We start from the raw sequence: 13,297 nt of genomic DNA on the forward strand, positions 1-13,297 counted from the left end.
GTATTTTTCCCCGAACCAGGATTTCTCTTTCCCAAACCTTGGCTGGATGGAGAAGGAGGCTGTGAGGAAGAGGAAGATGTCCCAGGACACGCAGGCAGGTGAGGAGGAAGTCAGTGCCCCTTTCCCCCTCTCTCCTGCTCCATCTCCCAGCCCAGCACGGGCCCTGGCTGCAGGACAATCCTGCTGCCGATGCCGTCCTGCCAGGGACACATTGGGAGGATCTCCTTCCCTCTGGCATGGAGGCAAATCCCATCCTCTCCTTGTCCTTCCTCCCCCAGACCAGGAGCTGAGGATGGACACCAGGGAGGACAAATCCCCATGGTATAATCTGATGGAAGAGGATCTTTTGAGTGACTCCACAGCACAGGAATGCAAGAGGGTGGAAAATCCCTGGAGATCCCACACAAGGAGGGGCTGCAAGCCCAGCCCAGGGTGCTCTGAGGCGGAAAGAGCCACCCTGTGCCAGGAAGGTGGACAGAGCTTCAGCCAGAGCTCGGAGCTGGTGGCCCATGAGCAGCTTGGAGGGTGGGAAGAGCTTCAGGCAGAGCAACAGCCTGATCTGCCACCAGATGATCCACACTGGGGAATGGCCTCAGGAGTGTGGCAAGCGTGGCAAGTGTGGAAAGGGCTTCAGCTGCAGCTCCACCCTCATCATCCACCAGTGCATCCACACTTGGCAGAGGCCCTACCAGTGTCCTGAGTGTCTGAAGAGGTTTCAGAGCAGCTCCCATCTCCTCCTGCACCAGCGGATTCACACTGAGGAGAGGCCCTTCCACTGCCCTGACTGTGGGAAGGGATTCAAGCACAACTCCACCCTCGTCAGGCACCGGCGCATCCACACCGGGGAGAGGCCCTACAAGTGCTCTGAGTGTGGGAAGAGCTTCAGCCAGAGCTCTCACTTGAACAAACACCAACAGAGGCACCGGTAAGGGAAGCCCTGGAATGACTCGACTGAAGGAGGAGCTTCATGCACTGCTCCAGCTTCATCCCCTATTGGAGGACGCACGTTGGGAAGAGTTCTGGTGATCCATGTTCCCTGTGATCCATGATGGGAAGACACCTGTCCCTTTTCCTGCCCCTGCCAATGACATGATGGGAGATGGAAGAACATGAGGGTCTGGCCATGGCCGTGTCATTACAGTCACTCCCACCTCAGGTCATTGCCAGGGGCAGGAAAGGGACTCTCTCTCTCCCTGAGAAGAAAGGTGTCCTTTCCAGGCAGGACAGAATACGTGGCTGGGAAGAGCCAGTCGCTGGTGATGTAGTTTTCCCTGTAAATAGATTTTCTTATCCCTTCTGTTACCAATATTATTTCTGTTCCTGTTTGTTCTTTATGTCGTTGCTGTTCCCAGGAAATTGTTCTTATCCCAGCCTGGGATCTTTGTCTTTTGTGCTTTCCATGGGAGGTGGGAGGGCAGCGAGGGCAGCGCGGTTTTAGCGGGAGCAGGAATTTGAGGAATCCCGTTCCTGAACCCCAGCAGGTGGAAACCGAGCATCCCAGCTGGTGCCAGCCCTGGTGGCCATGGCAGCAGCCTTGGGAGCGGGTCCCTGGCTGGGGCTGTGGGAACCTCTTCCCTCTGGTGCCCAGGGACAGGAGTGGAGGGAACGGCTGCAGCTGAGTCGGGGCAGGCTCAGGTTGGATGTCAGGAAAAGGTTTTTGCCCAGAGGCTGCTGGGGCCCTGGCCAGGCTCCCCAGGGAAGGGTCCCAGCTCCAGGGCTCTCTGAGCTGCAGCAGCGTTTGGCCAGCGCTGCCAGGCCCAGGCTGGCATTGTTGGGGTGTCCTGTGCAGGGCCAGCAGTTGGACTGGAGGATCCTGATGGGTCCCTCCCAGCTCAGCCAATTCTGTGCTTCTGGGATCCCATCAGCCTGGGGACGGGACTGCCAATGGTTGCCATGGCAACGGGCTCCGGCTCCAGGCCTGAGCTGGTTTCCATGGCAACCGCCCCTGGCATGGGGTCTCCACGGAGCTGCTGAGGGACTGAGCATAGCAACAGGGGGCTGGTGATGGTTGCCATGGAAACTGACCATAGCAACAGGGGGCTGGTGATAGTTGCCATGGAAACTGACCATAGCAACAAGGACTGGTGATTGTTGCCATGGAAACTGATCATAGCAACAGGGGCTGGGGATGGTTGCCATGGAAACTGACCATAGCAACATGGAGCTGGTGATGGTTGCCATGGAAACTGACCATAGCAACAGGGAGCTGGTGTTCGTTGCCATGGAAACTGACCACAGCAACAGGGGCCTGGTGATGGTCGCCATGCAATGGTGATGGTTGCCCGTGGCACTGCTGCCATTCTCTGCTGCTGCTGGGGCACTCGGGGCTCTGGCTGAGCAGCAAAGGTGACCCTGAGCCAGGAGCTTTCCTTGCCTGCAGCAAAGCCTCGGCACGCAAAGCCCTTCCTGGGGCTGTGCCCTGCGCCAGCAGGGATTGTGCCAGCGGAGCTGACCCGAAATTTCTTCTCCCAGGCAGCTTTAGGACACACAACATGGAAAAGCCAGAGGCCACTCTCAGCTCTGTGCAGTCCCCCAGCAGAATCCTGAGTGTGAAGCAGCCTGGGAACAGGGTTTAGTGTCAGGGGAGGGGAACTCAGAGCCCTTCCCTGCCCTGTGGGCTGAGGCTCTGCATTTCCAATGGCCCTGCAGCTGCCAAAGGGGCCTTTTTGGCTCAGCTGAGAACAGTTCTGCTGAGAGCCTGTCCTAAACCTGCTTTTCCTGCAAATGTGCCAAATCAATTCTCTTTTTTTGCAGCCCCAGGTCTTGTGTGAGTGCAAGTCTGACAACTGAAGGATGGAACAGCTCTACTTGGAGGGAGTTCTCTTTTTCTTGATTTGTTTTTTTGTTTATTTGGTTGGTTTGGCTTGATTTAGTTTTTTATTCTTTGTTCTGTTTTGGTTGGTTCATTTGTGTTGTTGTTTTGGTTTGGTTGTTTGGTTATGGCGCTGGGGTTTCTTTTGATATGGTTTTGTTTGGTTTTTTATTGTTTTTTTCATTTTTTGGTTCTTCTTTTTTTTATTTTTTGGTTTATATGGTTTTGGGGTTTTTTTTAATTCTCTCTTCCTAGAAGCTCTGGGCAGAGCTCTGTGACTGTGTCTGACACTTGTCTGTGGCACTGTGCAGGTGGCCAGGGGGACCTTCCCCGAGCTGTGTGCAGAGGAATCCACATCAGCCCAGGTCGGGGTGGGCAGTGGCCGCTCAGTTCCATGGACTGGACGCGGCTCTGGACGCTTCCCTTGGAGCGACTGCAGGGAGGGAACGCTGGGGCTGTCACTGCTGGGGTGTCACACACAGGGGACACTGGGGCTGTCACCGCTGGGGTGTCACACACAGGGGACACTGGGGCTGTCACCAATGGGGTGTCACACACAGGGCAACGCTGGGGCTGTCACTGCTGGGGTGTCACACACAGGGGACACTGGGGCTGTCACTGCTGGGGTGTCACACAAAGGGGGCACTGGGGCTGTCACTGCTGGGGTGTCACACACAGGGGACACTGGGGCTGTCACCAATGGGGTGTCACACACAGGGCAACGCTGGGGCTGTCACCGCTGGGGTGTCACACACAGGGCAATGCTGGGGCTGTCACTGCTGGGGTGTCACACACAGGGGACACTGGGGCTGTCACTGCTGGGGTGTCACACACAGGGGAACACTGGGGCTGTCACTGCTGGGGTGTCACACACAGGGGACGCTGGGGCTGTCACTGCTGGGGTGTCACACACAGGGGAACACTGGGGCTGCCCCACTTCTGCCGTGTCCCCAACAGCTCTGCCAGCACCTTGAGGGAACACAAAGGTTGAGCCAAAGGATGAGAATTGCAGAAGGGGCTGAGCTGGGAGGGACCCAATGGGATCATCAAATCCCAGAATCACAGAATCAGAGAATTACTGGGTTGGAAGAGACCTTCAAGACCATCAAGTCCCACCCATGCCCTAACACTTCAACTAAACCATGACACTGAGTGACACATCCAGCCTTTTATAAACACATCCAGAGATGGTGACTCCATTACCTCCCCGGGCAAACCAATCCAGGACTTTATCACACATTCTGTGAAAACCCTTCTTCCTAATATCCAACCTATATTTCCCTTGGTGCAGCTTAAGATTGTGTGCTCTGCATCTGTCAGTTGCTGCCTGGAGAAAGAGACTGACCCCCAGCTGACTACAACCTCCTTTCAGGAAGGTGGAGAGAGTGGTAAGGTCACCTCTGAGTCTCCTTTTCTCCAGACTGAACAACCCCAGCTCCCTCTCCTCACAGGATGTGTGTTCCAGACCCCTCCCCAGCCTTGTTGCCCTTCTCTGGACACGCTCCAGCCCCTCCATGTCCCTCCTTAGTTGGGGCACCCAGAACTGGACACAGCACTCAAGGTACGGTGCCAGTACAGGGCAAGAATGCCAGGTACACCAGAGCCAGGTACAGGTGGAGAATGATCTCCCTGCTCCTGCTGGCCACACTGTTCCTGATCCACACCAGGAGCCCTTGGCCCTCTTGGCCACCAGGGCACTCTGCTGGCTCATGTGCAGCCGGCTGCCAACCAGCACCCCCAGGTCCCTTTCTGCCTGGGCACTGTCCAGCCACACCGTCCCCAGCCTCTGGCCTTGCAGGGGTTATTGTGGCCAAAATGCAGGACTCGGCACTTGGACTTAATTAACTCATCTCATCGGACTCTGCCCCTCCCTCCAACCATTCCAGGTCTCCCTGCAGAGCCCTCCTACCTTCCAGGAGATGGACACACGCTCCCAGCTTAGTGTCATCTGCAGATTTACTAATGAAAGACTCAAGCCCCTCATCCATGGTGTCAATAGAAATATTGAACAGAGCCGGCCCCAGCACAGAGCCCTGAGGGACACCACTGGTGCCTGGCCCCAGCTGGATGCAGCACCGCTCACCACCACTCTCTGGGCCCATCCAGCCAGTTCTGAACCCAGCACAGAGTGCTCCTGTCTCAGCCCTGGGCTGCAGCTTTTCCAGGAGTGTGCTGGGGGAGACAGTGCCAAAGGCCTTGCTGGAGTCCAGGCACACAACACCCTCAGCCTTTCCTGCATCCACCAGGAGGCTCACCTGGTCATAGAAGGAGACCAGCTTGGTCAAACACGACCTACCACTCCTAAACCCCTGCTGGCTGGCTCTGATCCCCTGGCCATCCTGGAAGTGCTGGGTGATGACACTCACTAGAAACTGTTCCATTGCCTCACTGGGTACTGAGGTCAGGCTGCCTGGCCTATAATTACCAGGATCCTCCTTTGCACCCTTGTTGTGAATGGGTGTCACATTGGGCAGCTTTCAGTCATCTGGAACCTCACCAGGGAGCCAGGACTGCTGGTAAATGATGGAGACTGGCTTGGCAAGCTCAGCTGCCAGCTCCCTCATCACCCTGGGGTGGATCCCATCTGCTCCCAGGGATCTATGAACATCCAAGCAGCTCAGCAGTTCTCTGACTGCCTTCTCCTGGATAACAGGGGCCCATTCTGCTCCCTGATGCTCTTCCATGATGCAGTAGCTGCTCAATGACCTCACACAACAAACTCTGTGATGTCATAGCCCAATCTGTGATCTCACAGAACCCACTCTGTGCTGTCACACAGCCCCTTGCTGACATCCCAGCTGCTCTGTGCCTCTATGACACAGCCACAGAGGTGCCACTGTGACACAGCCCTCTCTGGGACATCCCACATCCCCTGCCAGTGCTGAGCCCTGGGAGCTCTGTCTGTGCCCTGCTGGTGTCCCTGAGGGGCCCTGGCAGTGCCCCAGCCCTGCTGGGCTGTGCACAGGAGCTGCTCCTGGCCAGAGCTGTCTCTCTGCAGCGCTGCTGCCCTTGCCAGGAGCTGCCTCTGGGCCAGGAGCCCGGCCCAGCTAAGCAGCACAGACACAGCACCAGGACTTCAATGACCCTCGGGGGCTTTGGTGCTCTTTGCATCAGAGCCAGTCCCTCAGAGTGGGCTCAAAGACTTCTCAAGAACTCAAAATCAGATTCCAAGTCCAAACTTTCTTGAACTTTTAATGGGTCTCACTGAGGGACAGGACTGAGAAAGTGTCCCTAAGTTCCAAGTAGAGCAGAATACTGGAGATAGTAATGATAGCTGGGGACAAGCAAGGGAAAGGTGTCTCTGGTGCTGAGCAAACCTGGATGTGTTTCAGGAATGCAAAGGGCCAAGGCCTGAGCCCCAGCCCTGGCCAGGCAGATCCTGTCCCTCCCTCCTTGCTCAGGGCTCTTCCCGGGATGGGCACTGGCATGTGGGGATGGGCAATGCCAAGGGCAGGAGCATGGGGCGGCCCCTGCCAGGCTGCTGAGCAGGGACAAGGAGGCCATGAGGCCCCAGGCCTGCAAGGGTCACTTGTCCCCTCCTCACGGCTCAGGCCCAGGCCCAGCAGCCATGGCCAAGGTGCTGCCCAAGCTGGCTCTGGCAGGGCTGTCTTGCAGCTGCTGCCCATCCCTGTGCCCTGTGCAGCCCAGGCTGTCCCACGGTGTCCCTGCCCTGCGCCTCTGTCCCTGCAGGCTCTCGGCATCCCCTGGCTGCCCCACCTGGCTGGGCCCTTCCTTTGCTGGCAGCTCTGCCTCCTGCCTGCCCCTGCCTGCCCACACAAAGCCTTGGGCTGCTCCAGGCTCCTGCTGGGGACGTGCTGCACCACAGCCCTGCCCTGGCAGGGAAATTCCTTTCTCCTGGTGCCACTCTGGGCCTCCCCAGCTGCCCTTGTGCTGCATTCCGCCCCAGCGAGGGCCACAACAACTCCCCCGGCCCCGGAGTCTCAGACCTCAGGCAGCCACTGGTGACCAACAGGGACAGGAATGCAACAGGATGGATCCGGCTTTAGCAAAATCCAGGACCCTCTCTTGAGCCCGGGAACAAGACAAGAAATGAGGGGCGGGGGTCGGGTCATGGGTTTTACATGACAGGGTAGGGGTGGAGTTTAGGGTCAGGGTCCAATAGCAGGAGGAGCAGGGCACTGCAAATGGGTGGATCAAGGAGCACAACCAATGGAAAAAAATAAGGTGGGGACACTGCAGTAGAATTTAAAGCAATGAGGGCACAGAAAAGGAAGAACATTCTGGGGCCATTCCTATTTTGGCCAGATGGGGTGGAGTGTCTTTTCCCGGGCTTGCAGGGCCACGCTCCACAGGGTGGAGGGGTGGAATCTTCGTTCAATCACGCCCCTCGCCCGATGCTCTCTGTCTGGGTAGAATCCCCGCCGCCTGGGGCGGGGGCGCTCCACACCCTTGGTGCCATTCTTTCTTTCTCTGCCTGTTTCATACAATGAAGAAAAACTCCAGCATCTGTGGAACCACCCTCCAATTCCTTTCAGGCTACTCCTGTCCTCAGTCTGCACACAACTGAGCCCAGAGCCATCAGCCTCTACATACATCCTGGTTATGTGGTGAGGCCTCCCAACCCCATCTTGGGAGATTTTTGGGTCCTCAACGTGGTCTTTGTAAATGGAAACAGTGGTCAAAGTTATTTTCTCACAGATCTTGCAGTGACAGAACAAGGGTCAATATCTTTGTTACAGATCAGTAATGCCATGGTTGACTCTCCCAAGTAAGGGGCAAATATTAAGTATATGTTAAGAGAAGTTTTGCAGCTGTATAGTTATGTTTTCCCTCTCCCTTGCATTGTTATCACAGGGTGGCCTCAGTAGCTGGGGCACTTGGGAGGGTCGGCTTGTTACTATGGCAGCACCTGACCTCCAATCCAGCTGTGAGAAAGTGATCTGAGCACCACTGTGAAATAAACACAGGCAGGAGACTTTTCTCCTTTTTAATGCCTTTATTACAAGTGATGAGCTCTGGGGGAGGAGCTGACGGGTTCACGCTCACGCTGCCACTGCTCCCAGTGGTGACTTGGAGGAGGAGGAAGAGTGCAGCTTTGTCCACTGGTCTGTGGCCAGAGCTGGGGATTCCATCCTCATGGGAGTGTCAGGAAAAATCCCTTGTTCACTTTTTCAGTTTCACTCCCAGGTTCCTGCCTGTAGCTGAGGTCCTTCCTTGGCGAGGGCAAGGGGCAAAGAAAGGGTCTCAGCATCTCTGCAGGCTCTGGGCTTTGTTCCAGACATCCAGACATCACTTTGATATCTTAATTCTGTGTTGGTTCATTGTTTTTGGGGTCTTTTGGTAAGTTTGGAGGGGTGGCTGTCCCGTGGCATGCTGGCTCCAAGGTCATTTGCATGCCCTCCCATGTCCCCCCGCCATGTCATCCACCTGGCAGCAGTCAGGGTGGTACTGACAAAAGGAGTAGGTAACTAAAAGGACTGCTGATTACAATAACAAACAGTTAGAACTCCATCCTGGCAGCAACTGGTCCAACCTGTTCACTCTGCCACCTTTTAAAAAAACCTGGCAGCTTTTTCTACTTATAACAGTCCCCCCACTTTTTCTTTGATCGGGCTTAAACTTAAGCTCGCATCAACTTGCAATTTCTGACTCATAAGCACAGAATTTCCTTAATTTTTTGTATTGATTATAAATTTCTTGAACACTCTGATAATCATGGCTACTTAACTTTGTTCCCTTTCCTGGTTTCTTCAGGTTAACTTTTTTAGAGATCTTTAGGTTGGTCTGCCTGGCAGATACTACCATTTTAATGAAGCAGGGAAGTAAGCATAGTAAAAGAGCAAACCAGCAAGTGTACACACAGTGAAGAAAGCTACTTTTTTCCACCAATCTCCTTTGAAAGTCCATAGGTTATCCCAGCAACTGGAATCAAGTGTAGGAGTCCGTTCTTGGTTACTTACACATGCTAGTTTTTTATCTTGTTGGAGAGGTTTCTAATGATTGCTCTCTTCATCTCTAATACTGCCTGAAGCCTGATGATTCTGTTTAACATGGATATCGGGGCCCGATAACCCCAGGACCCATCTTGAGCCCAGGTGGCTGGGCCATAAGTCTTGATAATTTTTCTTGGGGTCCAAACCTGGCTCTTAGAATCTTGGATTCTGCCAATTTCTATTGCATTTTGCCTCTTCTGTTTGGTTTCTCTTAAATCATTGTGTATAGGAACTCCTAAACTTGATCCAGTTTCTTTGGGTAATAAGAAGAAAGCTGGTTTTATCATTCTAGCGGTGCAGCTGCCAGACCAGCTTCTCGGCAATTTAGTGCATTCTATAGTACTATAGATCAAAAACTGGTGTTTAGGGGCTCCCCAAAAATGTGTTTTTAGCTTCTGTTGGACATTCCCAATATTTAGAAATGTCTTTCATTCTCCAAAAGGGGTTTATCCCTTCTTCAATACATTCATAAAATTCATATGCTTCATGGTAGATACACTTGTTCTTTTCTTTCCTTTCAACAGACCAAAATCTATTTGGATCTCCTGATCCACCAGGTAGCAGAGTTCTTTACTGCTAGATACCTTTTACAGACCATTCTTTTTACTGGCCTATTGTACCCTTTAATACTAAATTCTGAGTTATTCTGTATCCAATTTAAGATTTCTAATAGCCTTAGATTAATTTTTTCCCATGGCCAAATTTCAGTCATCTGGGTACAAACTCGACAATCGGTTAAATTTAGTTCGTGGCTGACTCTTTCTACTGAATCTTCTATGAAAAGGTTCTTACCTCGGGGTATCTCTAAATGGTCTTGTTTTCTTATTGCTTTTACCTTCTCTTTCTCTTTGACCAGATCTACCAGGCTTGCTTCAGCAGCATCACATTCAAAGCGCAACCAGGCTTCTCCTACAGGGCACTGTCCCAGGAGTTGCTGCCTAAAAGTGGCGGTATTCTGGGCTGTCCAATACATTCTCTTATCTTCTTGACAAAGGACCAATTGGGAGAAGTTAACACAATTAGGGTTAGAATTGATGGACTCTAGACAAGGAGCTCACTTCTTCCTCCTCATAGAGGGGTTGGTAGCACTCACTGCACGGCTCTCCTGGGCTCCCCAGAGCTCCACCAGCAATTAGAGCCATCATTACTACCCTTCCCAAGAGTCCGGTATGGGTCATCTTGCACAGCCTGCCCACCCAGCCTTGCCTCTTGGGGACTTTGCTGAGAAGAAGCTTCCAAGCTCTTTAGAGTCCCTTCTGTGATAAACGAGTCCACTGGATTTAAGGATCATATAATTATTTTTATTATTATGCAAGTGAGAATAAGCAAAGTTCAGCGCTGGGCGGCCGGGAGTCTCCGCTCCTCTAGGCTCGCGCCGTTCCTATCCCCAAAGTTCGCCTTTTATTGCCTTCTTCTCCCAGGGATGACGTGGTCTGTCTTTTGAGCTTGCTCATTCAGTTGCTAGGGGGTCTTTTTCTGCCTTCTGGTGGTCATGGGATGAAGGCTCCAAGTCTTCCTCTTTAACCGCTGAGTGAACTTTCCCTTATAAGGCATATCTAGACAGTGGAATTTTCAGAACACTGTACGATTCCTGCAAGCCTTAGCAATTCTTGCGAGTTTAAGGATTGTTGTTACAGCCTTCCTCTGTGACCTCTGGGTGAACTTTTCCTTATAAGGTGTATCTTTACCATGGAATTCCCAAAGCACTATACAATTCCTGCAAGCTAAGCAACCATATGTGGCTGCACATTTAAGAATCAAGTGGTTTTAGCTATTTAGTCATTGCTTTTATATTGTATAATTATTTAGCTATTGATTTAATTAATGAACAAACGTATTGCTACTTATTACAATCCCCCTTTTTTTTTTTACCAATTTTGTTAATTAAATCTTTTTAGTTCCTTCCTAGCAAGCATTAACTGAGTTTCCTCATCAGTTAAGCTATGTGCACTAATTATAGATGCTAATTTCCTTAGCTTTTTCATCATATTCCAATTCATAACAAATAGAACTGCTGACAAAATAAAACCAAGCACAATCAGAATCAAAAGAACAACAATGGGATGGCATATACTGTTTAGGACACCTGTGGTAGTAGGAGCCCACCCGAACAGGGTATCCCACCACCTGTGCTCGCCATCTTGCTTTACCCTCTCTATAACCCGGTGTATTTTTCCTACGTCATGATGAACAGTCACTAGGGTTTTCTGTCCGCTTTCCTTGATTTTCTCAAGGATTTTGATCAGGTCTTGATGGAGCATCAGTTGTCTCACTAGAGTGAAATTCATCCCAGTCGGGGTGGGCATTAGCTTGTGAAGCAGTGTGTAGTTGGATTGTAATAGATGATGAGAGGTGACTTTAGCTTCATAAGTGATATCACACCCTGTAATCTTAGTCAAGTTACAAGCACAGAAGTTTGAGTGATTCTTTGTATCCACCACAATATTATCTACAAGCACAGAAGCACAAATAGTTCTAAAACACGCACATCCATTGCCTATGTATATAAGAACTGTTTTAGAAGTCTCGTTAGGACGAATCTCAAAATGACAGATGTTTTGCTCCATGTCTAAACAGATATCTTGAGCTATAATTACATTGCCTTCACAGATGAACCCCAATTGTTCTCGGATAATACAAGATTCCAAATCAACAGTTTGCCATTTGTCATCAAACTGATGGGCCCATCCCCTATGTTCTATAGGATAGAGAACAGTTCTGTCATGGTTTATCCCTAATGCAATAACAGGAAAAACTAGATGTACAGAGGCATTGCATATGGTCAAGACAAAAGCAGTAGCTGTATTTGAAATAGCATTATAGGTAAAATTCACCAGTTTCCACCACGATTGGAATTCTCTTTCAAAACTGGTGGCATTGTCCCAGATTATTTTCTGAATTTCTTTGGGGAAAGTGCCTTCCTTGTCGTCTCTTATAATCGAGGCAGAAACTGACTGCATCCACAATTGTGCCTGGATAGAGCTGAGAGCTAAGGAAACATTATTTTGTGCAGCACTGAGTGCATCAATCACTAATTTGTGATCGTTCACATTTACTCTTTCCCAATTTGGCAAAATGTTTGACAGCATCCACTGCTGTGTCCCCAAGGCTAACAGAGATGACTTCCGTGGTTGCTGTAATTTGGACAGATCTCTAGTCATAGCAGCCAATTTGTTCATTAGTACTTCCGAATCAATGCTATTCAGAATTCCCAATCCTGTACCTAGAACACCGGTCACATCTCTAAGTTTCCTTGGTTTAAAGGAGCTGCATTTCCAGAGCCAAATGGTTCAGCCTTCAAAGGATGTTTGCAAAAATGGAGAACAAGCTGGCTGGATGTCTGAAACATTGGTCTGCATCAGCAGTTCAACCTGTTTGAGAGACCATGCTGGATTGAATAATATTTGTTGTTGACCAGTTTTCCTGATTATATAAGGTCCAATTTTGAAAATTTTTGGGGTGAGTATGACTGGTGGTGCGGGTGGAGTGGTGATATTGTGAGGTTCAGCAGTGGTAGAGTGCGTTTTAGTATCTATTATAAATTTAAAAGAAAGACGCTGTGTATCTTTCGACCAGAGACAGACTACTTCTGCAGTGTAAGTTAATGTGAAGATTTGCCAGCAGTCTCGTGTTATTGGGTATGCACAATCTGCTATTTGTTTATCCTCCTGACCCATGGAAACACTGATAGCAATTGCGTTAGTATGGTCAGACCCATTAACCATTCGACATCCAATATTAATTTGTTCTCCCACTACTCCTTGAAGCTGCCAGGTTTTCTGCTTCTTCCATTCGTGTCTAGCGTGTGGCAGACTGTCATGCAGTACTAATGTTAGTAAACTTAAACCTGTGGTATTCCCCATAGATCCGGTAGATTGCAAAAAGGCCTGAGACCAGTCAGGGGTTAGGGTCCATTTACTTAGGGGGATCATGTTCTCTTTGTAAAGCTGATGAGGGTTTCCCCAGGCAACCGGGAGGCTCAGGGTTATAATAATTAAGGTAGCTCGCCAAGCAGGGCAGGGTCCTAGCAACAAATTTCTTTCTCCTTTCGTACTCATATCTCTTTTACCTGGGGCTTTCCTGTGCTCCGTTCCTGTTCCTGTGGTCCATTGCTCTCCCCCACTACTCCTTACCTCTCTGCCTCGCCTGCCAGCTCGGGTGCGTCGGTCTGCAGGGATCATTATCTTCTCGGCAGCAGGGGTAGTCTTCAGGGGTGCCTTATTTGGGCTTTCTCCTTAACTCCTGCCCCCACTCCTAAGGGCAGGCTGTCAGGCCTCCAGGCAAAGGGTCTCTTGCAAAGGATTTCTTTGATTTTACGACGGACTCTGCCGTCCCTAGCGAGCTTTACAGGGCCTGAGTCCCACACCTACTTAGGGTCCACCCTCTGCCTTTTATTCACTTTCTTCTGTCTTCCTAGAGTTATGTCGTTCTTCCCTACGTTCTCTACGTTTTTGTTGTTTATAAACTTGGAAATAGCAGCGAATCGTGCTATTCCACTTGTCAGGCCTCACTTGCCACCCCAGAGGAACAT

At 50.9% G+C, this 13,297-nt stretch overlaps 1 protein-coding gene across 1 annotated transcript; it reads left to right on the forward strand.

Annotated features, from left to right (window-relative positions):
* The first annotated feature begins 509 nt into the window (after positions 1-509).
* LOC136570870 (zinc finger protein 239-like) lies at positions 510-929 on the forward strand. Its single transcript, XM_066571275.1, has one exon. It carries the CDS (start codon positions 510-512, stop codon positions 927-929), a length of 420 nt encoding a protein of 139 aa, XP_066427372.1.
* Positions 930-13,297: the final 12,368 nt, after the last annotated feature.

The sequence above is a fragment of the Molothrus aeneus genome, unplaced genomic scaffold, assembly GCF_037042795.1.
Source record: "Molothrus aeneus isolate 106 unplaced genomic scaffold, BPBGC_Maene_1.0 scaffold_40, whole genome shotgun sequence".
In the NCBI taxonomy this organism is placed as follows: Eukaryota; Metazoa; Chordata; class Aves; order Passeriformes; family Icteridae; genus Molothrus; species Molothrus aeneus.

Excerpts from the sequence above, each read along its gene's own strand:
- LOC136570870 (XM_066571275.1), top strand. The coding sequence starts at position 510 with ATGAGCAGCTTGGAGGGTGGGAAGAGCTTCAGGCAGAGCAACAGCCTG.